Source organism: Cnephaeus nilssonii (assembly GCF_951640355.1).
Source record: "Cnephaeus nilssonii genome assembly, chromosome: 21".
NCBI lineage: Eukaryota > Metazoa > Chordata > Mammalia > Chiroptera > Vespertilionidae > Cnephaeus > Cnephaeus nilssonii.
This window is the reverse complement of record NC_137092.1, coordinates 15,339,376-15,363,889: the sequence shown is the minus strand read 5'-3', so window position 1 is coordinate 15,363,889 and position 24,514 is coordinate 15,339,376. Positions and strand designations below refer to the sequence as shown.

General features: G+C 63.4%; 2 protein-coding genes across 7 annotated transcripts; both read right to left on the bottom strand.

Annotated features, from left to right (window-relative positions):
- Positions 1–904: 904 nt before the first annotated feature.
- ZBTB7B (zinc finger and BTB domain containing 7B) lies at positions 905–16,722 on the bottom strand. Of its 5 annotated transcripts, none has more exons than XM_079760970.1 (4): positions 16,682–16,722; positions 16,426–16,526; positions 3,521–4,677; positions 905–3,152 (listed from the first exon to the last, which is right to left on the bottom strand). In XM_079760970.1, the coding sequence occupies exons 3-4, from the start codon at positions 4,669–4,671 to the stop codon at positions 2,687–2,689; spliced, it is 1,617 nt and encodes a 538-aa protein (XP_079617096.1). In that variant the 5' UTR covers positions 4,672–4,677; positions 16,426–16,526; positions 16,682–16,722; the 3' UTR covers positions 905–2,686. The 5 variants fall into 5 exon arrangements, with proteins under 5 accessions (XP_079617096.1, XP_079617097.1, XP_079617100.1 ...); XM_079760971.1 differs by having other exon boundaries at positions 16,699–16,719; XM_079760974.1 differs by lacking the exons at positions 16,426–16,526; positions 16,682–16,722 and adding an exon at positions 15,356–16,040.
- On the bottom strand, positions 16,448–24,446 carry LENEP (lens epithelial protein). 2 transcript variants are annotated; one of them, XM_079761012.1, is made up of 2 exons: positions 23,929–24,446; positions 16,448–16,526 (listed from the first exon to the last, which is right to left on the bottom strand). In XM_079761012.1, exon 1 carries the CDS (start codon positions 24,137–24,139, stop codon positions 23,954–23,956), a length of 186 nt encoding a protein of 61 aa, XP_079617138.1. In that variant the 5' UTR covers positions 24,140–24,446; the 3' UTR covers positions 16,448–16,526; positions 23,929–23,953. The 2 variants fall into 2 exon arrangements, with proteins under 2 accessions (XP_079617138.1, XP_079617137.1); XM_079761011.1 differs by lacking the exon at positions 16,448–16,526 and adding an exon at positions 23,475–23,844.
- Positions 24,447–24,514: the final 68 nt, after the last annotated feature.

Below are 24,514 nucleotides of genomic sequence, written 5' to 3'. Positions count from 1 at the left end.
GCGAGGGAAGAAATCGGGGATAATTCCAGTGAGTGGCCAAAGTGGAGGGGGATGCCTGAGTGGGAGCAGAGGGGAAGGTCATTAGGGCAAGGGCAAGGGTTGAAAGGAAGGGCAGAGTTGGATGAGTCCTCCAGCGAGGAGGCTGCTGGGCCACACGTCTGAGACAGGACCCTGGAAAGGTGTGGCAGGACATCTGGGAGGCCTGGGGAGACAGCCAAGGCCTCGTGGTGTGGCTGCCATGGCAACCAGGAACGCCCCTGGCCAGGGGGATCTGAGAGGCAGGCAGCCCCCACTGGGGAGGAGTGACCAGAGGGCACATCCTGTGGGGAGGGGCTGGGAGTCGGGTTGAGAGGAGAGGCTGAAGGGGAAGAGAAGTTCAGGGAACTTAAAAGCTGAGTCACCAGAGCGGGCAGCTTGAGCCGTGAGCAGGTATTATCGCCACGTCCTTACTGGTTCTGGCCTCACTAGACATGTGACCTTGGGCAAGCCAGTGCCCGCTGGTCTGTCATCATCAGCCTGAAATCAGATGTCCACAGCCCTGGGCTGATGTGCCCCGGGGCCTGTGAGAACAGCGGGGGCTGGTGCACAACAAGAGGCAAAGCCGAACAGATGGGACTGGGGCAGGAATGTACTGTGAAAAGGTGGGTGACCCACGGGGCCTTCCTTGCCTCACTAGTGACCTGGACGAGAAGGGACCTTGACGGAGGAAGCACAGGCCACAGCCCCGACCTGCGGTCCCATCCGCCAGCATTCCCAAGCCCTCTCAGCCCCCGTGACTGCCTCCCCAGTCCTGGCTCCACAGCAGCCCCTCCCCCGCCTTGGAGCTCCAGGCCCTGTCTCTCATCCCCCCTCCCCTCCGGATCCCTCCCACCTGCCCCAAAATAAAGGAACCAAAGGTGAACAATGTGAATCTTAAATTATTATTATTTCTTCCTGTCCCTTACACCAGAGGTGGGGGGTAAGGGAAGGGGAAGGGAAGAGGAGAGGGGGGTTGCCTCCCCCCCTAAGGCACTGAGTGGAGAAGCAGCAAGGAGGGAGGGTGGAGGCCTCATTGTCCTCACTCCCCAGGGATCGGCCCCAGGTTTCCCCAACCTTGGGCTCCCCTATCGCCTGAAATGCTAAGATGAGGCCCAGAGCAACCCGACCTCCCCCTACCCCAATATATTACATCATTTTTAAATAGATACAGGGACTGGTCCCACTACCCTCCTCCCTGTGACCCCCCTCCCCCACTATTGGGGGGGTACCTGGGCAGCTGTGCAAATGGGCATAGGGGTGCATGGGAGGGAGAGCACCGGGCCCCTGAACCTGCCCCTTTTAAGGAGGGGGAGGGGCCGCGAGGTGGGGGTTGGGGTGGGGGTTATAGTGCAAGGCAGAGCCCAGGCCACAAGGGGGGGTCCAGCACCCAGCGAGGAAGGGGAGGGGGCAGAATTGGTAGTTAAAAATCTGAAACTAGATCTCGACAAGACCCACAGAAGAGGCTATGTACAGAAGAGGGCGGGCTCGATCTTCCGAGAGCCTGGCTGGCAAGGTTCCGGGAAACGGACTCCTTTCCCACAGCCCCGCAGCCCCCGTTCCCGGGGGCCCAGCGCGGAGTTATCGCGGCCTCCGTGAAGGGGACCAGCACGCCAGCCGGGGGCGGAGGTGAGGAGGCCAAGTGGCCGCTGGGGGCGCCCGCCCGCGAGGGGCACGGCCGCCAGGTGGCGCCGGCTGGCCCGCTCTCCGCGCGGCTCCCCCAACCCCTCGCCCGGCCCACACCCAGCGCCGCGCCAGCCCGGGGGCGGCGTGAGTCAGGGGCGGCAGCGGCCCGCACCTGGGCGGGGAGGAGGTGGGGAGGAGAGGAGGGTAGGACACAGCCCGGCCCGCCCTGCCCTCTGGCCCCGGGGAGGGAGCGGCGGGAACAAGACATTCCCTGCCCGGGGACGCGGGAGGGGAGGGGAGGACTGAGCAGAACTGCGGAGCAGCACCCCTGGCTGGGCGGGGCCCCTCCCGCTGCCCCCAGGGGCAGGCGAGCCAATCGGGCCACCCCGCCCCCTTCTTCTCCAGGACCCCATGACTCAGCGCTGGGAGCTGGGCGGAGGGGGACTGGGATGGCTCCTTCCTTACAGGCCCAGGCCCCCCCTCCCCCGGTCGGTCATTCAAGCTTCTACCTTGCTTTCCCCCACCTACCCTCCTTTTGCCGCCGCCCCCCCCCCCCCCCTTGCACTGCCAGGAAAAGGGAACAGAAACCAGGAAGGAGGGGTCTAGGAAGGGAGGGGCTGTCCTTCACCCCCTTACACAGCCAAAGCCCCAAGGGGCGTGGGGGCAGGGCAAGGCTTTGGTCCCAAGCCTCCCACCCCCTAGAAACCCGCATAGCCGAAGAGGGACCCCACAAATCAGAAATACATTATTGCTTCTACTCCCCAGGCACAGCTGGAGACAGGGACCCCACCTTTACAACAGAGCTGTAAATATATACATAATATCATATAGATCACTCCTTGGGAGATCACCCCAATCTGGGGAGCCTTTGCCCCCAAAACCTTCTCAGCTTGGAACTGGAATAAGGGCTCTGGGGGGAAGGGGATGATTTCTGATGCCAGGGAGGGTCAGTGCTCGGACCCCAGCTCTGTCTGTCCTGCAGGCTCCCACTGCTTGGCATGGGTGGCCCCGCTAGTGCCGCTCCAGCCTGGCCACGCCTCCCTCTTTAAGAGGACTCCATGGCGCCTTCGGCCTGGGGGGTGGCGGGAGCCCCCTCCTCCTCGTCGTCATCAGGGGGCCCTGGAGTGGAGGCCGGGGGCCCAGTGGGGGCTGACTGCTCCCAGAATCGAGACAGAGAGAGGCGGAAGGTGTCCAAGTGGCCATTGGAGAGGTCGAGGCCGGCGGGGGACGGCGTGGTGGCCGAGGGCGGTGGGTAGTGGGGCGGGGCATCGTCCTTGCGGCGCCGCCGGGTGCGCACCTCCAGGCAGTTCTGGCCCTTGAGGTGGCGCTGCAGGTGGTCCTCCTTGGCGAAAGCCTTGTGGCACAGGTGGCACTCGTAGGGCCGGTCCCCCGTGTGCAGGTGCATGTGGTTCTTGAGGTCGTAGCTGTGCAGGAAGCGGGCTGGGCAGTGCGGGCACGAGTAGGGGCGCTCTCCAGTGTGCTTCCGCATGTGGATCTTCAACTTGTCATTCCTGGCGCGGGCAGGGGTGAGGAGAGAGGGGTCTGCTCAGGATGGGGTCTTGGCCCGATCCCCAGACCTTGTCCCACTCCCACCCCTCATCCTTTGCTTCCCCAGTACTGCCCCCGAATACCCCTGCCGACTCTGTCTCAGCCTGGCTGGGCCCAGCCACCTCATCTTTCAGGCCCCACACCCATCCCTCTTGACTCCCTTTCGCCTGGTCTTCCTATCCTGGTGTCTCTCCTCATTCTGGTAACCCCCACCCCCACCCCCACCCAGACCCTCCAGGATCACCCACTTCCCCACTTCAGGTCCCATAATGCCTTTCTCCCGCCCCCCACAGCATGGCCCCTGCTGGACCCTCTCCCCAGGGATGCTCACCGGGTGAAACGGACGCCGCAGACCTCACAGGCAAAGGGCTTCTCGCCCGTGTGGGTCCTCATGTGGCGTGGCAGTTTGCCGGCCCCGTGGATGATCTTGTGGCAGACGGGGCACTCCTGGGGCATCTGGGAGCGGCGTTTCCGCACCCCCAGTTTGTCTTGGCCATCCAGGCCCGGAGCCAGGGCGTCCTGGTGCAGGGAGCTTAGGTAGGCCATCAGGTCAGGATCGATGGCATCCTCATCCGAGCCCAGCTCCTCCGGGGAGAGCGGGGGCCCACTGACCTGTGCCAGCCTGTAGGCCGGGGGGTACACCAGCTCCTCCTCCTCTTCCTCTCCTTCAAAGGGCTCATAGTTCAGGGGCCCCTCCGGGGGTGAGGCCGTCCCTGTGGGAGGGCTGTAACCGTCTCCCAGCCCACTGCCCCCACTGCTGCCCACTCTGCCTGCCACCTCCTCCTCCTCATAGGTCAGAGGATGGGTGGGTACTGGGGGCACCTCCGGTACTAGGTGGTTCGCCCGGGACCCCTTGGTCTGCAGGAAAGCTTTTCGGGGCTTACGGCTACGGCGGGCAACAGGCCGAGCGGGTGGTGGTGGAGGCGCCTGTGGAGGGCTGTCTTCACCGTTGGGAACTCCCGAGGCTGAGGCCGTGGCCGTGGCAAAGGCCTCCAGGTACTGGCGGGCGCGCTCGCAGTCGTCCTCGTCAGGGCTGGGCGCTTCCAGTCCGCTGCCCTGCAGGATCTCCATGCAGGCGGCGATGACACAGGGGATCTCCAGCAGCTGGGCGGCCTGCAGCACGGCCGGCATGTTGGCGCTGCTGGTGGTCAGCGTGGCCGTGTAGGCGAACTCGAGCAGGGCTCCCAGAGCCTCGGGCCCTACGAAGTCCAGCTCGCACACACCGGCCCCGGCGCCCCCAGCGGCTGTCCCACCGCCACCCCCGGCCCCCGTGACGGCGCCGCCGCCCTCCGTGAAGAGCTTCTTGAAGTAGTGGCTGCAGGCAGCCAGCACGGCCCGGTGGGTTCGGTATTCAAGGCCCTGCGTCCGGATGGTGAGGTCGCACAGGTGGCCCAGCTGGCGCTGCTCGTTGAGGCAGCTCAGGAGCTCGCTGCTGTGGTCGGGGAACGGAATCCCAATGAGGTCGTCCTCGGGGCTCCCCATCTTCTCCTGCAGGGTCAAGTAGAGGGCAGGTTAAGAGCGCTCAGACCTGCAAGGGGACCCCGGGATGGAGACCCGACCTCAGCCAAGGCTTATGGGCGGGTACTCCGTGCCAGATACCCTGGAAAGCACTTTCCACTCCTTTACTCTCCCACAACCCCTGGAGTGACAATGGTCCATGTCACAGACAAGGAACCTGAGGCACAGGCAGGGGAAGTGACCGTCCAAGTTAAGCAGGACAAGGTTCAAGCAGAGGCAGAGGGCCCGGGGTCTGTGGTGCCCGCTGTTCAGCCTCTGTGAGAGCGGGCGCCCTGACTTTCTGGCCCCTGCCTGGGACCCATCCACCTCCCCTGCCCCGCTCCCCGGCCCTTGGAAAGAGCGCTGGCGTGCGAGAGAGGGGGCCTGGGGCCTGATTCAGGCTCCATGAAGAACTGGCTGAAGGACGCCGGGTGGCTATGGCGCCGGCCTCAGTCCTCCGAAAAGTGGGCTAACAGTCTGTGAGGGAGCCTTCCCACAGCCTGGAGGGATTCACATCGGGCCAAGGTCTGCCGGAGGCCCGTCGGCAGTTGTTTTAACTGGTTATCTCCCTGAAGCAGGAGTGGGCAACCTTTTCTCTGCCAAGGGCCATTTGGATGTTTATAACATCATTCTCAGGCCACACGAAATGATCAACTTAAAAATTAGCCTGCTATATTTGGTCAAACAATTAAACTCACCCCTCCTGCCTTGGTAGGGCCAGACCCAAGGATTTTGCAGGCGTATGCGGCCCGAGGGCCGGAGGTTCCCCGCCCTGCCCTAAAGCATTTGGTGTACAGTAAAACACTATGCAAACGGAGAGGCAGCTTCCCAGCACCCTCCCCCTCCTCCCCTCCCCCTCCCCTCAAAATGCATCTCCCCTTCTGTGTCCCCTCTTCTAAAGGCCAAAAGGGAAACAGCTCCCAGCATCCCGTGCTACCCCCCCCCCCACACACACACACATCCTTCCCTCCCCCATGGGGCCAAGGAGCAGCAGTGCTTTGCTGGGGTGTCGCGCTGGCTCGGGTGCTTCCTGCCCTGCAGATAAGCATCGTCCCCGCCCCTCCCCCACTGCCAATAGGCCAAGTTCCAGTCCCACCCCTCTCCACCTCTGCTACCACCACCACCATCACCACCACCTCTCCCGCTCCATCCCGGCCAGTCAGGAGAGCCTCCCCCCATCTAGGGGGCCGTCGCCCAGCCTCTAGGCTTCCCCCCACCCGCCGTGGCCTCAGAGGAGGGTAAGCTGCCAGCAATCCCAAGGCTGGTGCAGGTAGGGGAAGGGGCGGTGGAGAGTCTGGCCTGGAAGCGTGGCGATCTGCTCCAGGTCTTGGCTCTTCTGCTGCCGGCTTGCGGAATGAGCTTGGGCAAGTCATTTCTCTCCCCGCTTTAATCTCCTTAGCTACACAAGGAGGGGGTGGGAGTGGAAGCCCTGAGGGCTCAGCCCTTTAGCCCTGACATTAAGTGGATCTGGAGCAACTGAAGGCAGAGTCGGGGCCTGGAGAGAGCTGGGCTCTGGAGGCAGCCAGGCCTGAGTTTGAATCCTCACCCTGCACTGATTAGCTCTGTGACCTTCAACAAGTGATCTCATCTCTGCATCTCCTTCCTCATCTACAAGAGGACTCCTAGGATGGTGGTGACTCGGGTAAAGGAGACCAAGTGTGGCGCCGTGCCTGACACACAGCAGGGGCTCAGTAAAGGCTCTGGCCTTGGGCGGGAGAAGCCGGGCCTCGCCTGAGGGCAGATTCCACTGCACAGACGGCCTCCGCTGGGAAAACTACTTGGAGACAGATCTGCCTCCCTCCCTCCGTCACCCCCGGGGAGTCAAGTTACCACCAGCGACATGACCTTGGACAAGTCACTTCCTTTCCTCGGCTGTGACACGAAGGGCTTACCTAGACCATCCCGAGAACGAGTCCCCCTGACACTTCCTTAGTGTTTCCCATGTCACTCCCCATAGCCGCTCAGCCCAGGCCATGGATGGGGAAAGGTATGCGGGGGGAGGAGCTGGTGGAGTCAAGGGCCACACGCTTCCTCTTTAAGACATAAGAACCGCATTGTCTGTGCCTGCCTCCCTGCCTGGCACCTGCATGGCGATGCCAACGCTGCACAGAAGCTGTGAGTGAGCAGCACCCACGTGTCTACCTTGGCTTCTGAGCCACATCTGAGTGGCCTTAGAACAGTCAACCCGTCCCCACCTTAAATCCCCAGATCACTTCTCTCCCTGGGGGCCCAACGGTGTGGGCGCTCTCCCAGTTCCCTGCGGTTCCCCTGCCTTTACATTACAAATAGTGCCGGCGACGAACGAACGGCTCCAGGACTCAGGAACAAACAAAAACCCAGTGGGCAGCAGCAGCGGTGGCCACCCGCCTGGGCCCAAGCAGATCCTGTCCTTCCAGAGGGGGATGGGTGTGGCTGTCCTCCTTGTCCATTGGCCAGGAGCTGGACACCCACAGGCACGTGGCTCATCCCATCCCTCTCCCTCCCTCCCCACCCCACCCCACCCCACCCATTCCTGCTGCTAAGCCCGCCTCCTTTCTCCCACCCCGGGGGCCAGTCTCCATGGCAGCTCCGTGTGGTGGGGGCACTGACTGGCTGACCCTGCTGTCAGGTCAGAAGCTCAGGCTGGTACACTATACGATCTGCACCAGGCTTGGGCAAGGGTGGGTATGTAACCCCTTAGGCCCAGCTCCAATGCCCGTGCCACCAGGTAGCAATGAAGGAGGGAAGAGGCAGAGAGGACACCAGACACACGTGGGAAGGGCAGGTATTCATATGGTTCTCTAGCTTCTGGGAAACTCCCCCAGCCCTTACCCAGGGCTCTGGCATCCATGCCAACTTAGGTGCCACCTGGAACTATGCTGGTGCCAACCAGGCCAAGGGGGCACTCCTAGCCCCATCATCTGGGAGGGGTAGATGGGGTGGAGGCCTCCCCCTTCTTTCTGCCAGGGTGGGGCACTGGTGCCAGGATGCCCACCCCACCTTGGGCACCCTTCCCACCTCTGCATCCCAGAGGGCCCAGCCCCCTGACGCCCCATGAGGGCGGCCCATCCCCACCCAGCCTGGCATGCCCCCTCTTGCTAAGACCTTGTGGGCATGGGCGTGTGGTGGTTGGGGGGGCAGCTGTGCCAGGGAACCAGGCGAGGTCTGTTTGGTCTGTTTGCCTGGTAGGGGGAAGAACTGGGGGCCCCGCCCCATCACTCCCCCCTTTCCTGCCACCCCCCCAGGCTCCCCTCACTGTCAGGCCTGCTAGACCGGCCAAGCCAGTGGGCAGCTCTCTTGAAACTGGGCCCTGAGTCAAGCCTGCCCCATCACTGGTGGGGGGAAGACTTTGGGGTAAGAAAGGTAGGAACCCTATCACCTACCCCTCAGGGCCCAAGGGCAGCTGCCAGGGCGTGCCCACCCCCAGGAACCCACAGGCAGAGGGCCGTGGAGAGGAACGGGGCTTGGGAAGGAAAGGAGGCCAGCACTCTTTCCAGGGCTGACCTCAGGCAGTGTCCAGTGCAGGGCCAACAGTGCTGGCTCCAGCCAGCTGAGGAGCTGGGCTCCGAGGCCCCGAGCAGGGCAGCTGAGTAACGCTGGCCCCCCTTCCCCGCACCCTGGGGATTAGGGGAGTGAGGCTTAGTGTGGGGGGCAGCAGGCGGAACCAGGATTAGCGGCGGAGAAAATAGATATGGGCCCGAGACACAGGCACACAGACCCCCCCCCCCCCACGGGCTCCAAGGCCCCCACCTCCAGGCTCTGCCGGGGAGCCCGAAGGAGCGGGTCGGGCCTCTCCAGGTGCAACGGCTGGCGGTGAGGCGGCATGAGGACCAGGCTGACATCCTCCTGTCAGGGGAGAATGGGAGACCCCCGGCTCTTCCCGGGGCCTGGGCACCTTGGCCAGCCCCCCTCCTGCCCCCTTACTTCTTTCTCCTTGCCATCCCTCCACTCCCACCCCAACTCCAGCCTCGGGTTCTCTTCCTGTTTTTTTTTTTTTTTGTGTGTTTTTTTTTAAGCTAAGTTTGCACGAAGCCAAGGGCTCCGGCCTGCGGCTGGACCAGGGGGTTGGGGAAATAGGACGGCCAGTCCAAAGTCCTCAGGGACCCCGGAATCCCAGTTTCCTCAGCATCTCCCACCCCTTCCCAGGGCCTCTGGGGCCCAGGGCCGAAGCCATCTGGACCGCCTCGTTGGGAAGGCGGGGTGAGGGACTGAGGTGAGTCCCCCGATGGGTTCGAAGGGCTTCGAAGGGAAGGGCTGCCCGGGGACGCCCGGGGCGCTGATGGAGCCCTTCTTTCGCCACCCTAGCCCCTCCAAAGCGAGTGCATGTCTTCCCCATCCCCCATAGGCTGCTTCCCCCTCCTAACCTCACCACCCCCAGCACTCACACTTCCTGGGGGCCTAGGCGGGGAAGGGAGACCGCAAGCCACGAAGGGGGAAGGAGGCAAGGGGAGCCGGCTGCTTCCCGGTGCTGTTGGGGTTAAGCTTCTCCTCCCTCAAAATCCCCAATTCCTGGTGCTTCAGCTCCTGACAGAGGGAGAGCTCAGCGCTCACTCACATGGTCTCTCCCAGGACAGCAGCCCTAGCCCACCGCTCCTCAGCCTGCATCGGGGGACTATGAGGGAGATAAAAGATGGCGGAGGGAGGAATGAGGGTACCTCCCTCTTCCCCGCTTTATCTTGGGGGACCCCTGCCCATCAGCGACTCTCCGCTCGGGGCCCCTTGTCTTGGCTTCCGGTTCTGTCCCCAGGTGCCTTCTCCGACCCTTGTCCTCTCTCCGCCACGCATTCTGTCTTCCCTCAGCCCTTGCCCGGCTCCTGCCTCCACTGCCACCTGTGTCCGGAGGCCTCTCCCTTTCCCGCCCCGTCCTCTCTCTCAGGTCTCTCCCCCTTTCTCTATGTCGCCCTCCTCCAAGGGTCTCTCCTCTCCTCCCCGAGGCACGCTCAGCAGAGAGAGGGACCGAGGAATTCAATCAAGGAGCCTGGCCTGCCCCCCAAGGCCTGGTTTTGCCACGGGGTGGCCACGTTAGGGCACCCAGGCCTCCCTTCTGAATGAAGCACAGGACCAAAATTGGGGGGCCAGTTGGGGAGCATGGGTGGGGGGTGCAGTGAAAGCGGATGTGGGGCGGGCGGGAGGACAACCTAGGCTTCTCTGCCCGTCAGAGTTTCCAGCCCTGAAGCTGCTGGACTTTCCCGAGGGTGCCCACCCTGAGCCAGGCAACTGCCCCGGGACAGACCGTAGCCATCAGGGTTCCCAGCAGGGTCCGCCCGAGACTGCCAGCTCCTCGTAGGGCCCGAGGAGATGGCACAAGGTGCCAGGGTCTGCCCTGTGCCCACCCCCTCCCCCCAGCCTAGTGTCTCTGGCTGGGTAACTGAGCCGGCTGGTAATCGCACACCCGCCAAGCCGACAGCAGAAACCTGAGCCCCCCAGCCCCAGAGGACACCCCAGCTCGATCCCCGGAGCCCGGCTCCCTGCCAGCCTGTCCGACCTCCTGTCCTGGCGCGGCGCAGCGATCCCGGGCTCCTGTGGGCCCCTTCTTTGGCTCTGCCGTGCTCCTGGGTCCCCTGGACACGGAAGCCTCCCCATGCTCCAGCTCCTCAGAACCTCAGCTCCCTAACCCCCAGAGAAGCTTGGACACCCTCTCCCAAACCTGTTTTTCAGTCCCTCTCTGACCCTTGTCCAATTCTAGGCCTCCAAGCCTCCCCGAGGGCCTGATCTCCCAAGCCAGCGCGGGGCCTACTCACCTGAACGCTGAGGGGCCTTGCCGGCAACTCCTCTCGGCCCCTGGGGGGAGCAGGTTGGGAGGGGTGGGGGAGGGCCTGGCAGGGGGTAGGTAGGGTGGCTGTTCCCCGCTCCAGCTCCCTCCTTCAAAAGGGCCGCCCACGACCTGGTCCAGCCCCTCCCCCCTACAGCCTTAACTCTCTGGGTGCTACCCCCCTCCCCCCAGCTTGGAGGGAGGGGTTACCAGAGGGCTGGTCGCGTGGGAGAGGGCCTAGAGCCTCTGCCTGTGGTGCCCAAAGCCCCAGCTGTACCCACCCCCGCCTGCCCTGAGTCCTGAAAGGGGAAAAAGGTGAGCAGGAGGAAAGGTAGGAGCCGGGACAGTCCAGGAGGACAGAGGTGAAGAGGAGCAGTGGGAGAGGCTGCTGGAGGTGGGACCGGGAGAAGGAAGAAGGGAGGGGAGGGGACAGGAGGTGGCTGTGGCTAGAAGAGGGAGGAGGGGAACCTTGGACAGTCAGTGCCAGGGGTGACAGGTGCCCAGGTCCCAGCCCCCAGGGGCATGTGGTGAGCTAGGGGACCACCAGGAGGCCCTCCCGACCCCAGGAGGGCCCTCAGCCCCCTTGGGAGGTGGCCGGATTCCCTCCACCCTATACTGGGCTGGGGCCCTTAGGGGCTGGGCAAGGCAGCACCCCGCCCTCCCCATGCCTCACCCCAAACCCACTCACATACCACAGTTCCTTGCTCGGGCGCCAGCCCCTGCCAACCAGGCCAGGGGGCAGCACTTGTGCCAGCCCCCAGTGGCCAGGGGGACCCCGGGGAGAGAGCTGGCCGGTGGGAGGTGGACAGATGGGGGGAGCTGTGGGCACCGAAAGAGGAAGGAGCTGAGAGGGGGCATCTGCTGGGAAGGGCGCCTAGCCCCACCCCTTGCGCAAGCAAGCTGGTGCCACCCTGGCCGGTTGGGTGGGACCCGCCTGGGCCTGAGGGGCAGCTCAGGAGGGCTCTGAGCCCAGACCTGGGTGGGCCACAAAGTCCCACTTAAACAGCTCCCGTGGTCTCCTATTCCCCCAATGAGGGGCACCCTCCTGTCCCCCACACGCTAGGCCATCCCAAGTCCTGTGGGGCTGGGGGGACCACAGAAATGCCCCCCAAAATGTCCCTTCCCCTTTCCCCCCAACAGCTGCTGGCTCAATGCCGCTGGCCTGCTGCCCCTCACCAGCTCCCGTCCCGGTTGGCACCTACCCACCAGGATGCTGGCAGTCGTGCCCTCTCTCCCTCCTACCCCCCTGCTCCCAGCGCCCCATGCCAACTGTGGGCCTGGGGTGGGGGAGGGTCACCCCGTGCCCTGGTGCCAGCCAGGCGGGCCCAGGCCCCTCGGTCCTACAGATAAGACCCAAGACCCTGTTCTCAAACAACCTCGAGGCAGCACCCGGGTCAGGCCTGCAGAGAGCCCGGGAGGACAGCCCGATGAACAGTTATTGAAGGCTCCACTCCCCAAGGTCTCTCCCTGCCACCAGGCGCCAGCCTCCCGGCATTCCCCCTGCCCAAGCATTTGCCTGGGCACCAAAGTCCCCGCAATTCCTGAGAGCCTTCATGCCAGAAACCTAAGAGGGAGTGGGGTGGGGCTGCTGTCTGCCCTTTGATCCCCATAAAGGAGGGAACCAGCCTAGAGGGCAGGGGATAGGGAGGGAGTCCATGGGGCCCCTCCATTTCACCCCTGCCAGGGGCAGCAGGGCAGGGTGTGGGCATCTCTTGGGTGGAGTCCTAAGGTGACAATGAGTAGCATGTCTCAGCAGGGGAGGTGGACGTCAATCATGGGAACATGGTGTCAAAGGGGAATAGGATGAGAATCAGGTAGGGGGAATGCAGAGGGTACCCATGTCCCAATTCATCCCAATCCTGGCATTGATTTCCATCCAGACACATTTCCAGATTTAACCAAATTGAGAGACCAAGGACTACAACTCCCAGTATGCACTACAGTTGTTTTGCATATACCTTGGGAGTTGTAGTTCCCTTGAGAAGCCCTGTGCTCTTTCTTCTAGTCCCCAGAGTCCTGCTGATGGGGTGGGGAGGGTGGAGCAGAAGACCTGGTCAGTCACTAATCTCCAAGGGGACTGTGTTTAGGAGAGATAAAAGGCTGGGAGGTCCATGATGGGGGGAGAGAACCCCTGCTCCCAGGCAAAGGGGGAGGAAAGGAGGAAGGAAGGAAGAGAGGATGTCTGTTGAAAGGGGCATATGGGTGGGGAGGAGTGGGGGGGGGGGGCAGTGGAAACAGGAAGGAAACCAAAGCCAGAGACATGAGGTCGAAAGCAAGGCTTGGTGGAGCCCCACTCCGAGGCCTGGCAGGGACTGGGAAGGCATTTCCCCATGCCGGGCTGGTGGCCTGGGGAGGCGTAAGGGGAATTAGTAATGTCAAGTGATGGCAGACTGGTGTGTTCGAAGGGGGGTCGGTGGCTGAGTGTGCCTGTCACCAGCGCTTTTCTGTTTGGGGGACCCTAATCCCTGGATCTGGCACAGGTATTTGGTGGCTGGGAAGCTCTGAAGGCTGATTGGGCTCTGGAATACTAACAGGCCGAGAGAGGGGCCAGGGGACATAGGGGGCAGGCCCGAGGGGCGTTCGGCGGAGTGAGGTATGTGTGGGACAGGCCCAGGTGTGAGGTCAAGGACTCGTGCTGGCAAATGAGGATGCTATCCCCAGGGCCGGTCCCTCAGGGCTGAGAGGCCATGGCCACTGGGAGGCTGCAGGGAGGAGAGGGCTGAGATGCCACAGCCGCGGCCTCCCACCCACCTGGAGGGCGAAGAGGCAGCCCTCTCCTCTCCCTGTGGTCTCTGCTAAGGGGAGTTTCGCCTGTGCCGGGAGGCCTGGGAGCATTCCCGGTGGGAGCTCAGGGGCCGGGTGGCAGCGGGGTGCCTTTCCTTAGTGGGAGCGGAGGTCAGAAGTGGGCAGAGGCTCTGCTGAGACCACTTTGCTTGGCTCCTCGAGGCTCTAGGACAAACGCTTCCAGGCCCCAGCCAAGACTCGCCAAGACCTGGGCCTGGCTGGGTGGGGGTGGGGGTCCTTCATGCCCTTCCGAAGCCCTTGATGGTGGACTACAGTAGTCCTAACCCCTTCCCCCCAGTCCCCCAGGCCCGCCTTGGCGCCTGGCCGCCTGTGTGTTGGCAGGACTGGGGGTGGGGGGGCGGCGAGGCAACTTCAAACTGTCCGGGCAAAACGTCAAGTTTACTCACGAGTTTACTCAGCAGAAGGAGGGGGAAGAGGCCAGGGCAGGCACACCCCATGCCAGGGTCCTATCTGTCCCCACCTTCCTCCCTCACCCTCCTCTTCAGCCCGAGGCCAACACAGGCATGGGCTCCAAGGCCTGGTGGCGGGGCAGCCCTAACTCTCAGGTCAGGGAGCCAAGCACGCCGGAGGCCCTATAGCAGGCCGGAGGCTCCCATCAGAGGGCAGTGCCCTGCCTGGACTCCCTTCGCGGCCCATCCGGGGCCTCGGCGCTGGGCCGGAATTGGGTCTCTTGGACACCACGCAGGAAGCAGCACCAGGCCAGGCCTCCTCTACCTGAGCAGTCCCCTAGGCAGTGACCTCTGACCCCCGATGCCCAGTCCTTGGCTGTGCCTCAGGCAGCATAATGCCATCTGGGCAGCCATAGAATCAGGGGCTGCTGCTTTCAGCCTTCGCTTGGAATGGGGGGCTAGCACCCCATATGACCTACTTCCCTTTCCGCTCCACCTGCTTTCATTCTCTGCTTCTCTGCCCCAGCCATGACTGTCCCCTCAGAGGCACCCGGTCCCCCATGCCCGTGCTCGCCGGGCCCCCCTCCCCCACCCTTCCCCAGGGTGCCAAGTGCAAGCACACAAAGGGCCCGATGGTGCATTGTTAGCCCAGCCCCCGCTGCCCGCCGCGCCCTCCTGGGGCAGGCACTAGGCCAAGGAGGAGTTGAAGGCCCTGGGTGCCAGGGGGCACCACAGGGAAGGGGGAAGAGGTCAGCACCTGTCTCCCAGACCCTGGGGTGCACATCAGCCAGAGCCCAGCAGTGATGAGAGCGCCTCGTTAGAGCAGGCCTCTCTCCGTGACACCTGAGCCCAGTGGGCACTGCCTTCTTTCTTCCCCAGAGCCCCTTTCCGGTGGCATTAACCCCTTCCTGACCCCTGTGCTAAGGCTGGGGGAGGTGTGGTACCCAAGGGAGGGGACAGTGTCTGGGGGTGCCAGCCGGCTGCATGGTGCCCACAGCAACCATGTAACAGAGGCACGCTGGGGGAGCTGGGTCCCCGGGGCCAGGGACAGGAGCATTGGCAGAGATTTCTTCTTGTTTCATCAGCTGCCCCAGAGGGACCCCCCTGCCCTTCTCAGTCACCACTGAGGAGGAACACTAACTACCACCCAAACTCGGTCACAAATATGTCCCTCTCCAGACCGGCACAACACTCCCTATGCCCACTCTCCACTCCCAACCTGATGCCCACTCCATGCCAGTTCTCCCAGCAGTGCCAGGCAGGTACAGGGGTGACCAAACCAGTTGGTGTGTGTGTGGTGGTGGTGGTGGTGGGGGGAGCAGGAGGCAACCCCATAATCCTCCAGGCCTCACCCCCCACACACATACATCCTCAGGGAACAGCGAGTTCCTATCCTGGTTTAACCCCTCGCTGCCCAATCTGGCTCCCCCTGCCTCTGATGCACTGCCTCCCTCCTCCAGAAATAAGTTGGGGGAAGGGGAAAGAGCTGCGCTGACTCATTCCCATTCTCAGCTGCAGCTAAGGGTCTCTAAGGCATGGGGTGGGGGTCAATTCAAGAATGCCCTCCACCTGGCCCGGAAGCCAGGACAGCCTGCTGGTCTCCCCCTCTCCCCAGCACCCACTTCCGGTGTCCCAAACTAGGTCAGCAGCGCTCGTTTCCTGTGGGTCAGCTAGCACCAGCTCCTCTGCCCCTCCCCTGCTCCGGACCCAGGCTCCCCCCTCCCAGGGCGCCCCGAGGTCTCACCACGTCTCAGCCGCCCTTTGATACGTGGGGGTTGTGCGGGGCGGGGGGCAGGGACCCGCCCTCTCTCCAAACACCGGCTGGGCCGGGGCGCCTGGGCAGGCACGTGTCCGGGCACAACCCGCTGCCCACGCCGCCCCCCCCACTCCGGCCCCCCCTGCTCTGGCCGGGACACGTCGCTCGCTGACTTGGGGTGGGGTGGGAGGAGAGAAAGCTGGAAATGGGAAGCGGCGCCCCCCACCCCGGGCAGCCCGCTCCCGGCGGCGCTCACTGTGGGCTCCACCACGCAGTAGCGACCCCCACTCTAGGGAGGGCAGGTGCGCCGGCCGGCGGGGTGCGAGCCTCGGAACCCTCCCTCGTCACCCACCCTCGCTCCGGGGTCTAGGGGCATGAGCGGGCTTTGAAAGGTGGCGGCGGGACTGCGGCCTGAGGAAGGGGGTGGGATGGGGGGCGGCGGAGAGAGGGGTCGCTCCCTGTCGCTCGGGGGCGGTCGCTGAGCCCCACTCCCGGGCCGAGAGCGCGGCTCTGGAAGCGCAAGAAACCGAATAGTCTGGCTGGTAACTTTCCCCGGGCCGCCGCTCGCCGGCGCTGCCCCCACCCCGCATGCAACTGGCCCGGGGCCAGCCCACAGCGCCAGGGGGCGCGGGGGGCGGGGAGCGTGTTGTCCTAGTTAGAGTCCGTCAGCGTTTCCATTCCCTCAGCCCCGGCGGGTCGGGGGTCTACCCCTCAAGTCGCGAGGGAGACGGGGGGCGCGCTCAGCGCCGCCTCGCCCTCTCGGCATCCCGGAGCCGCCGGTCGGTCTGATCCCTGAAGTGCAGAGAAAGTTTCTGGGGACCCTCCGCCCCGGTTGGGAGCGGCCGTAGTTCCTTCTCTACCTTTCCTCCCAGTTAAAACCAATTCCAAAGAGCCGAGGTACTGGGAAGGCGCCGGGAAGGGGACTGGTGGGAATCCAGTCTGCATGCGTGTGCGTGGGGGGGGGGGGGGGGTCCCACTTACAGGACAGACGAAGGACACTGCAGTAGTTTGGAATCTGGGGGACCCCGAACCGCGAGACAAAAGTGGGGTGCACTCACCTCTCCGCCGTGGGGACCGCTGGCTGGAGCTGCTGAGGCACCGTGTGTGCGGAGAAGCGCGTCCCCCGCCAGGCCCGGGGGCTCGGGGCCCTGCGCCGGTCCTGGTCAGAAGGCCGCGGTCAGTCGCTCGCCGCTCTCTGCTGGGGGGCTCCTCCTCCGCAGCCCTCTGCCTCCTCCTGCCGCCCGCCCCCCCCTCGGTCGCGAGAACCGTACATTCACCTGGCTCCCACCCGCCCCCCCTCAGGGCCCGCCTCACCTGTCCTGCTGTCTCACCTGTCCTCCAGCTTGCTTTCCCCCCATCCCTCCCCTCCCTCCCCCCGCCCCCTGCCACCCCCCAAACTCCCCCCCCCCAACCCTTAGCAACACCCTCTGTCACTTCCTGGTTTTTCACCCGCCCCCCAGGCCCCCCTCCCTCCACCCAATAAGGACATAAACTTCAACCCCTTGGTCCAGCCAGTCCCTGCAGGGCGCCGATGGGTCCCTCCCTCCTTCGCTCCCTTCCCCCGAGCTCCGACTCTGCTCTCCAAGCCTTTCCCACCCTCCTCTCTTCCCACCCTCTTTCCTCTCGGTCTGTCTCCCTTCACCTGCCGCGGTCCCTTTCCCTCTCTCTTTCTCCCTTTCTCTCCCTCTCTCCCCTCTAGCCCCTATCTCTCGCAGTCCACCTTAACGTGAGCTCCGCCCCGGACCCCTATCCAGCCCTCCGCAGCGGCCCCGCCCCTCCCGGGCCCTCCACCGCCCCGTCGGCCCATTGGCCCGAACGCCCGCCCATCCCAACTGGGTCCCGCCTTGCGTTCGGCCAGGAACGGGGCGGAGCGGAGGGGCTGGCCTGAAAGCTGGAGGAGGGGAAGGGGCGGGCGGCGCGAGGGCGGGGGGGTGGTTAGTGTCCGCAGCGGTCGGGGAAACGAGCACCCCCTTCAAGGGCTCCCACTCCTCCAAGAGGGGTTTTCTGTAGGGTCAGCACCTCGGAAGGGAAGGGTATAAGAGCTTAAAGACAGGCTAGGTGGGGGTGAGGCGGGGACTTAGGGGATTGAGGGGGGTCCCGTGAGGGGCTATAATCAGGTCAGGGCCCCGGGAAGTAGGGGGAGGGGAAGGAAGCCACCAGGCCCTCGGCTCCAGCTCCTACGCCCTATCCCTCCTCCCCCAAAGGGAGCGGGGGAGTAGAGGCTACGAGCACCCTGCGTCCCTCCCCACGCGTGACGGCGCCCCGTGGGGAGGGATCGGCGCCCTGGGCAAGCATCCTCTGCGCTCCAGCCGTTGCCACTGCGGCCTTGGCTTTGTCAGAGGGGAGGAGCAGGGATCGCGAAGATGGGGGGGGGGGGGGGGGGGGGGGAAGGGAGGGGGGGGAGAGGCTCGCTCTCGCTCCAGCTCCGGGCCTCCAGTCCGCGGCTTCCCGAAATGGATAAACTGAGTCTCTGAGAAGGAGGGACCTCTAGATTGGGGTTCGCGGAGAACCAGGTGGGGAGGGGGCTGCCCGGGTATTTTAGGACGTTTGGGTTTGGAGGGGACCAGGATGCGACTTTCAGTGCCCCCCAATGGAGGAAGGTAGCCTGTGAGGGACACTTCCAGCTCGGCCTGCAGTGCTGTGTACCCCAAAGAGCCCCTCACACTAGTGTAAAACGGAATCCAATTCGGACACCGCCGGCCAGGTTCTGCTCCCCGCGGCCGGCCTGGCCGAACTGGGTGGGACTCGCTTTCTCCTCCCCAACCCCCTCCGCAGGGGGCCTCCCTCCCTTTCCAGCAGGTGGCTCCGCGGGGCACCAGCTCAACCTGTTGGACCACAATGGGCGGTGCCAGTGTGGCCCTGGCCCTCACCCGGGCTGACCCGAGATCCCCGCGCAGGGGAGGGACAGAGTCCCGGTCCCTCCCTCCTCTTTCGGCCGTGACTCAGCCTCGGAGCTGCTGCCGTGTCCCAGCCAGGGGCGGAAAGTGTGAGGCGCCCCTGAGGGCCCAGGCCAAACCAAACAGCCCCCCACCCCAGACATTATCTCACTGGAGAATTAGGGGGGGCTATAGGGAGGAGGGGGCAGCAGCAGGCTTGGGGCGCTCCCGCTAGGGTGGGGCGCTCCCGCTAGGGTAATCCGCTCCGGGTTTTCCTATCGTCCCTGTCCCCCCCCTTGGGTCCCGAGGTTGGTCACTACTCCGGGTTTTCTTCTCGGCCCCGCCGGTCAGATTCCGGTTGTGGAGGGCCCGGCCCGGCGGGGTCCAGGCCAGGCTTTCCCCCCTCCCTCCTCCAGCCGTCGGGGTCGCCCTAGTCTGGGGAGCGGCTGTGCCAGGGGCGAGGCGGCTGTGCCAGAGGCACCAGTGCCACGGAGAGGGGGCTGCTTGGGGAGGAGGGGGCCTGGCCGAGGGGACGGAGGGCGGGGATGTGTCACCGGGAGGGCAGACCTAGGGACTCCGCGGGCAATAGCAGGGCGGGCGCCTTGCTGGGCACCAGCCCTTCGGTACAGATAAGGGAACGGCGCCCAGCGCCTCGGGCTCGCCCCGTCCTCATCTCTGCGGGTTGTGTCCGACGTCATGCCGGACCCAGCTTGGATCTTTCAGGGTCGAAACGCCATTCCCCGCTTGATCCCCGACAGTCCTGGGACCTCCAGAGAGTCCCTTGGTGACCCTCCCACGTTTCTCTTCGTCTGGTCCACACATCCCCCTTCCTCGCCCAGAAGTCGGGGGGAAATCCCGACTTGAAATTCCCGCCTACTCCCCAACTCCGGGCCCTCAACGCCCCGAACCACGAAGACGGCTGCGGCCGGGAAACGCTGCCGGGGCCGGGCCCTGCCCCCTCCCGCCCCCCCCCCCCTCCACCCGACAGCGGGCCGGGCCCCTGGGGCCTCCGCCACCCCCGCCCGCCCCCGGGCCCTGACTGGAACTGGGACCTGGAGGGCAGGTGTTGGGCCTCCTGGGGACCGGGGAGCGTCCCAGATACGCACGTTCTTACACCTTCAGGCGACCAACTAGATACTAATTTTGGGGGGGAAGCAGCAGGAGGAGGGTAAGTACCCGGAGAATGAAGGGTCTGACCACAGAGAAGGAGGAGGGCCCCGGCTGGAGGTGAACCCTCCCGGGGAGGCCTGCTGCCTGGGCTGCCAGCGGCTGCGAAGCGGAGTGACGGCTGCCGGGCCACGTGCTCAAAGGGCCTCCGCAGAGGAACGAGATGCTGAGAGCCGGGAGGGGCGAGGGGAGGGCCAGGTTCTGCCTGGGGGGGGGTTCGGGGGGGTCCTGAGTGAGTGGGTCTGGGGACCTGCTCTGGAGTGGGGGGGGGGGGCCGAGCTGTAGGTGGCGCGTCAGACTGCGCCAGGCGCCCACCTCTTCCCTGCTGCCCCCCTTCCCCCCGCTGCCTCCGCTTCCCTCGAAAAACCCGCCGCCCAGGAAACCGCTGGGGGCGCTCAGACCGCAGCACCCCCAGCTCGCCGCCCCCCGGCGCCCCACCGCGACCGCCCAACCCACCTGAAGGGGCCGTGGCTGCGAGGGTTGCCCCCCTGCCGCCGCCTCCCCCCACACCTGCGGGCGGCACTATTTATAACTCGGCGCCTATTCCGCGCCTCCGGGCGGGAGCGGGCTGCCTCGCCATGCTAATCGCCGCCGGGATCTCTGCGCCCCCCAGGGCCGGGGGAGATAAATTTAGCTTCAGGAAGTTCGGGGGAACATTTTCCAAAACTCCACGTCCCAGGGAAGGCGAATCAGAAGCCCTCTGCTCTCAACCTCCCTCCAGCCAGCCACCAGGCGGCGCAGGTCCCCAAGTTCCTGGAACCCAGCTGAGAGTCTGGGGCGCTGCCTTGAAGCTGGGAGAGGTAGGGGTGCAGGCGAAACATGGAAGGGTACTGAGGGCTGGAGGTCAGAGCGTCCAGAGAATGGCCGGAAGAATGGGTCTGGGTGCGTCCGGACAGCCTGGAGGACGCAAAGCCTCAGCTGGGAGTAACTGAGAAAGGGGCTGCGACTTCTGCCTTTTGAAGGGGAAATATCTCCTATGCAAACGAGATGCAAATAAGAGCCTTTGCCCTTGGGGGTCTGCGCTCTGGAGCTGGTGAAACGACCACCACACACCCCATTCCAACGGCCTAACTGGGAAAATGTGGGACCCTCCCAAGAGGATTACTATAATAATCCAGTTCATGGCGTGTGGCTCCTCAGACCACTTCGCTACGGCCTCTCTCCTCCACCTGTCTTTCCTGCACCGCCGACGGCCTTATATCCTAGGGAATCAGCTGGGAATCCTGGTGTCATGCCGCTCCTCCTCCTCAGGCCGGCGTCCTGTGGCCACTGGAGGGTCCCAGGGCGCAGAGGGGTAGTGAGATCTTACTTATCCCGCCCTATGTTGGCACTCTGCTTCACTTTTCCCCTCCCCCGCCAACCCTCTAGGGAGCTCCTGAGAGCAGTTTGGACACTCAGAACCTGAGCTTACTCTGATTGGAGAGAGCATTGCAGGGAAGGCAGCTGCTGCATCTCCTTTTCCTTCTGGAGGAGCGGGGAGGCGCAGGCCAGGGAAGCATCGCTTGGCCTGTGTGGACTGGGTGACAGTGAGGAAGCCGGGGAAACCGAACAAGGAGAGCTTAGGTGTGAGTGGAAGCTGGAAAGCATGGAGTGGGTGCAGAAGCCGGGGAGCAGTCCCCTCCACACTTTTGCGTGCCTGGCCCTGCCTCCCAGGCCGCCTAGGCCAGTGGTCGGCAAACTCACTAGTCAACAGAGCCAAATATCAACAGTACAACGATTGAAATTTCTTTTGAGAACCAATTTTTTTAAACTTAAACTTCTTCTAACGCCACTTCTTCACAATAGACTCGCCCAGGCCGTGGTATTTTGTGGAAGAGCCACACTCAAGGGGCCAAAGAGCCGCATGTGGCTCGCGAGCCGCAATTTGACGACCACGGACCTAGGCCATCAGCCCCAGCACCAGTTCCGAAGAGGAAGGCAGGCTAACTGAGAGGAGCCCTGAATTTGAGAGGAGAAAATCTGGGTTCACTAAATGACTACCGGACCCCAGTGTGCTGGGGGTCTAACTTTGGATGGGTCGCCTACAGAAACAAGGTCTCTGGCCTTGTTTCCTTCACTGTTAAATGGGGTGATTACCTTTGTTCTGTCTACTTGAAAAAAATAAATAAATCCGTACCCAAGTCTATATCTCTTGAGGTTTAGAGAGAGGGGGAGAGGGAAACATCCATCAGTTGCCTCCCATTCTCACCCCAGCAAGGGAAGGAACCCACCATCCAGGTATGTGCCCTGACCAGGAATTGAACCTGAAATCTTTTTGTGTGTGGGACGATGCTCCAGCCCATTGAGCCACCCAGCCAGGGCCTGCCTATGTTTGAGGCAGACTTTCGTAAGGCTCACGCTCTTTGTAGTGTAAAAGGCTCTCAGTCTTTCCACATCCAGGGCTCTTTTCAGCGCGGACACGCTCCTTCGGCCCCTGGACGTCTCTACACTCCCTCAGCTCCTCACCACAGGCCATCGCCCTGGGCTCTGCCTTCCTCCACCTGCCGCTTTCCCGGTGGTCTTGGCCGGGCATCCCTTGCCCCGGCCAAAGCCCTTCCACTCAGAACTCTCGAACCCCAGGGTCCACCTCCCAGCACTGCTCAGCTTGGTGGGAGTGGGGCAGAAGGCCAGGGAAGGGCTGGCTCTGGCGAGAGAGGGAGCAGCAATGAGCCCCAGATTCACTTGGGAGGATCAATTCTATGTCCACTCCACCACTAACCTCTCTGCCTGGATTGTCTCTTCTCACTTACGTGCCCTGGGGTGAGGGTGGGGCTCTGAAGGGACCAGCCCAGAACACAGATCTGTGGGTGCCCAAAGAGGGGTGATGAGCTGCCAGAGATAAGAAATAATCTTGAGCCCTAGCCGGTTTGGCTCAGTGGATAGAGCGTCGGCCTGCGGACTGAAGGGTCCCAGGTTCGATTCCGGCCAGGGGCACATGCCCGTATTGTGGGCTCGATCCCTAGTGGGGGGCGTGCAGGAGGCAGCCGATCAATGATTCTCTCTCATCATTGATGTTTCTATCTCTCCCTCTCCCTTCCTCTCTGAAATCAATAAAGAAATATATTTTTTAAAAAAGAAAAAATAATAATCTTGAGTTGGAGTACTATGCTGCCTCGAAAAAGAATGGTATATAGTAGGTACTCAATATTTGTTAAGTGAATGAATATGCAATATATGCATAGACTATCTCTATACTGCTCTCCAAGAAACTGGTAACCATGGTTACCTCCAGGGAGGAGAGCTGAGGGCGGGAGGGTCGGTGTAGGAGGGAGTTTTGCCATTTACTATTAGAATCCTTTACTCTAGGCATACAGTACCTTTACAAAAATAAAAATAAAGCAAGGCCAGGGGAAAAGGAGTTAAACTAAGAAGAAGGCTGAGGAAGAGCTGGTGCCTGGGAGTTGGGGGAGGGCGCAATACACCATCTCCAGGCCAGTTCCCCAGGGGAGAAAGAGGGGGGCAATAACTGGACCCCAAGAGGGGCCAGGGAATGAGGGTAGAGGTCCCAGGGACGCTTTGTCCTCTGGCTGGCTCTGAGGTTGCAGGGGACTGTGAATGGGCATGTCCGTACGCATGAGTGAGCGTGAGCAGGACGTCGGAAGTAGTTCATGTGTACCTGCCGCTGGGAGTCATTCTGGGAAAGCAGTTGGTGGCGGCTGCCGGGGAGGGGAAGCCGATTCTGCTGCTCTGGCTGTGTGTGTCCTGTGATGAGCACCAATGTGGCCACGCAGGTGCCTGTTTCTGGCAGCTTCGTGAGCTGGAGGAACAGGGCCCTTACTTCCTCCGTGAGCTGGGGACCAGCATCAGCCCAGGGCTTTCTCCAAGACCCTCAGAGGCAGGAGCTGGCCAGACCAGGCCTTCTATTGGAGTTCCCATCCTAACACACAGGGCCTCACAGAAGACCCCGCCCAAGCCGGACCCCTCCCTACCCATAGGTTGGGAGGAGCTGGGCCTTTCCACCCTACCCACTCAGCCCCTCGTGAGTCAGGAAACCTGGCTTTCCGCCTCAGTCCCATCTAGGACAACCTCCTCCCCTCCCTGCTCAGCCCCCTGGCTCCCAGTCCCTGGCAGTGCTTTTTCTGACATGCAGAACTTGTAGGCCCAAGGCCTATTTATTATATATGTAGCGCAGTGGTTCTCAAACAGAGATATTAGGGGGCAGCCCATTCCTGGCACTAAGAGGATATGGTAAGATCAACCATCTGGGCTGGTGGGCTCACTGTGCCAGGCTTGGAGAAGTGCCAGGTCCTGCTGCAGTCTTATTAGGGTCCTAGCCAGCAGGCCAAGGTCCCTCGCACCAGAGGTGGGGGCTGGAAATGGAGGCCCGGAGATGAGGCAGGTCTGACACAGATGGCACCGACCCCAAGCTGGATCCACACTTCACTCCTTGTGTGTGGCCCATCCTTGGTCACACGCAGCTGGCCCTGGGAGTCTTGATGGGGGTGGAGCTTGGCACTAAAGAGAATAGAAAGCTGAGAGACAGTCTCGGCCACAGCAGCAGCAGCCATGCCTCCTGTCGGTCTGCCCTGCCTTGCTCACCTGAAGGAGGCGTTTCCTGCTGCCATTAATCCAGCAGCTCCTTGACACACCAGCAGCAGAGGAGGACGTAGGCAACCGCCCTCAGGGTGCGCTGCAGGCCCTCCCACCTGGTGCCCATCTTTACAACAGGCACCCGGGGCCCAGCGTCTTGCAGGGCCCCTCGGAGGGAGAAAGGCAGAGCCTGGGCCAGGGGCTGTGTCCGGGCCTGCATGTGGGCAGCAGCTCTGAGGAAGGGTGTGGGAGCTGCCCCTGGCACCTTTTATCAACACTGCCCCCACCCCCCAGGCCTCATGACTACAGGGACAAAGGCCCCAGGGTCTAACACGGGAAGGTTCTGGGCCCGAGAATGGGCTGAGTCAGCCCCTACGCACAGCCATGGAGGAGCGGTGGGGTTAGGAGGAGGAGGAGCTGGCCACTCCATCTTTCATCCTCCACAGCCAGGCCAGCTCAGCTTCCCTCCCTCCAGCCTGAGCCTAGAGACCTTGGGTGCCCTGCCTGGTTGCTGGTACCCCCCCCAGTGGTTGGCACAACTCCCCGCTTCTGCCCCCTGGTGGTTGGCATTCAGTCAGAATCACCAACAAGAGCG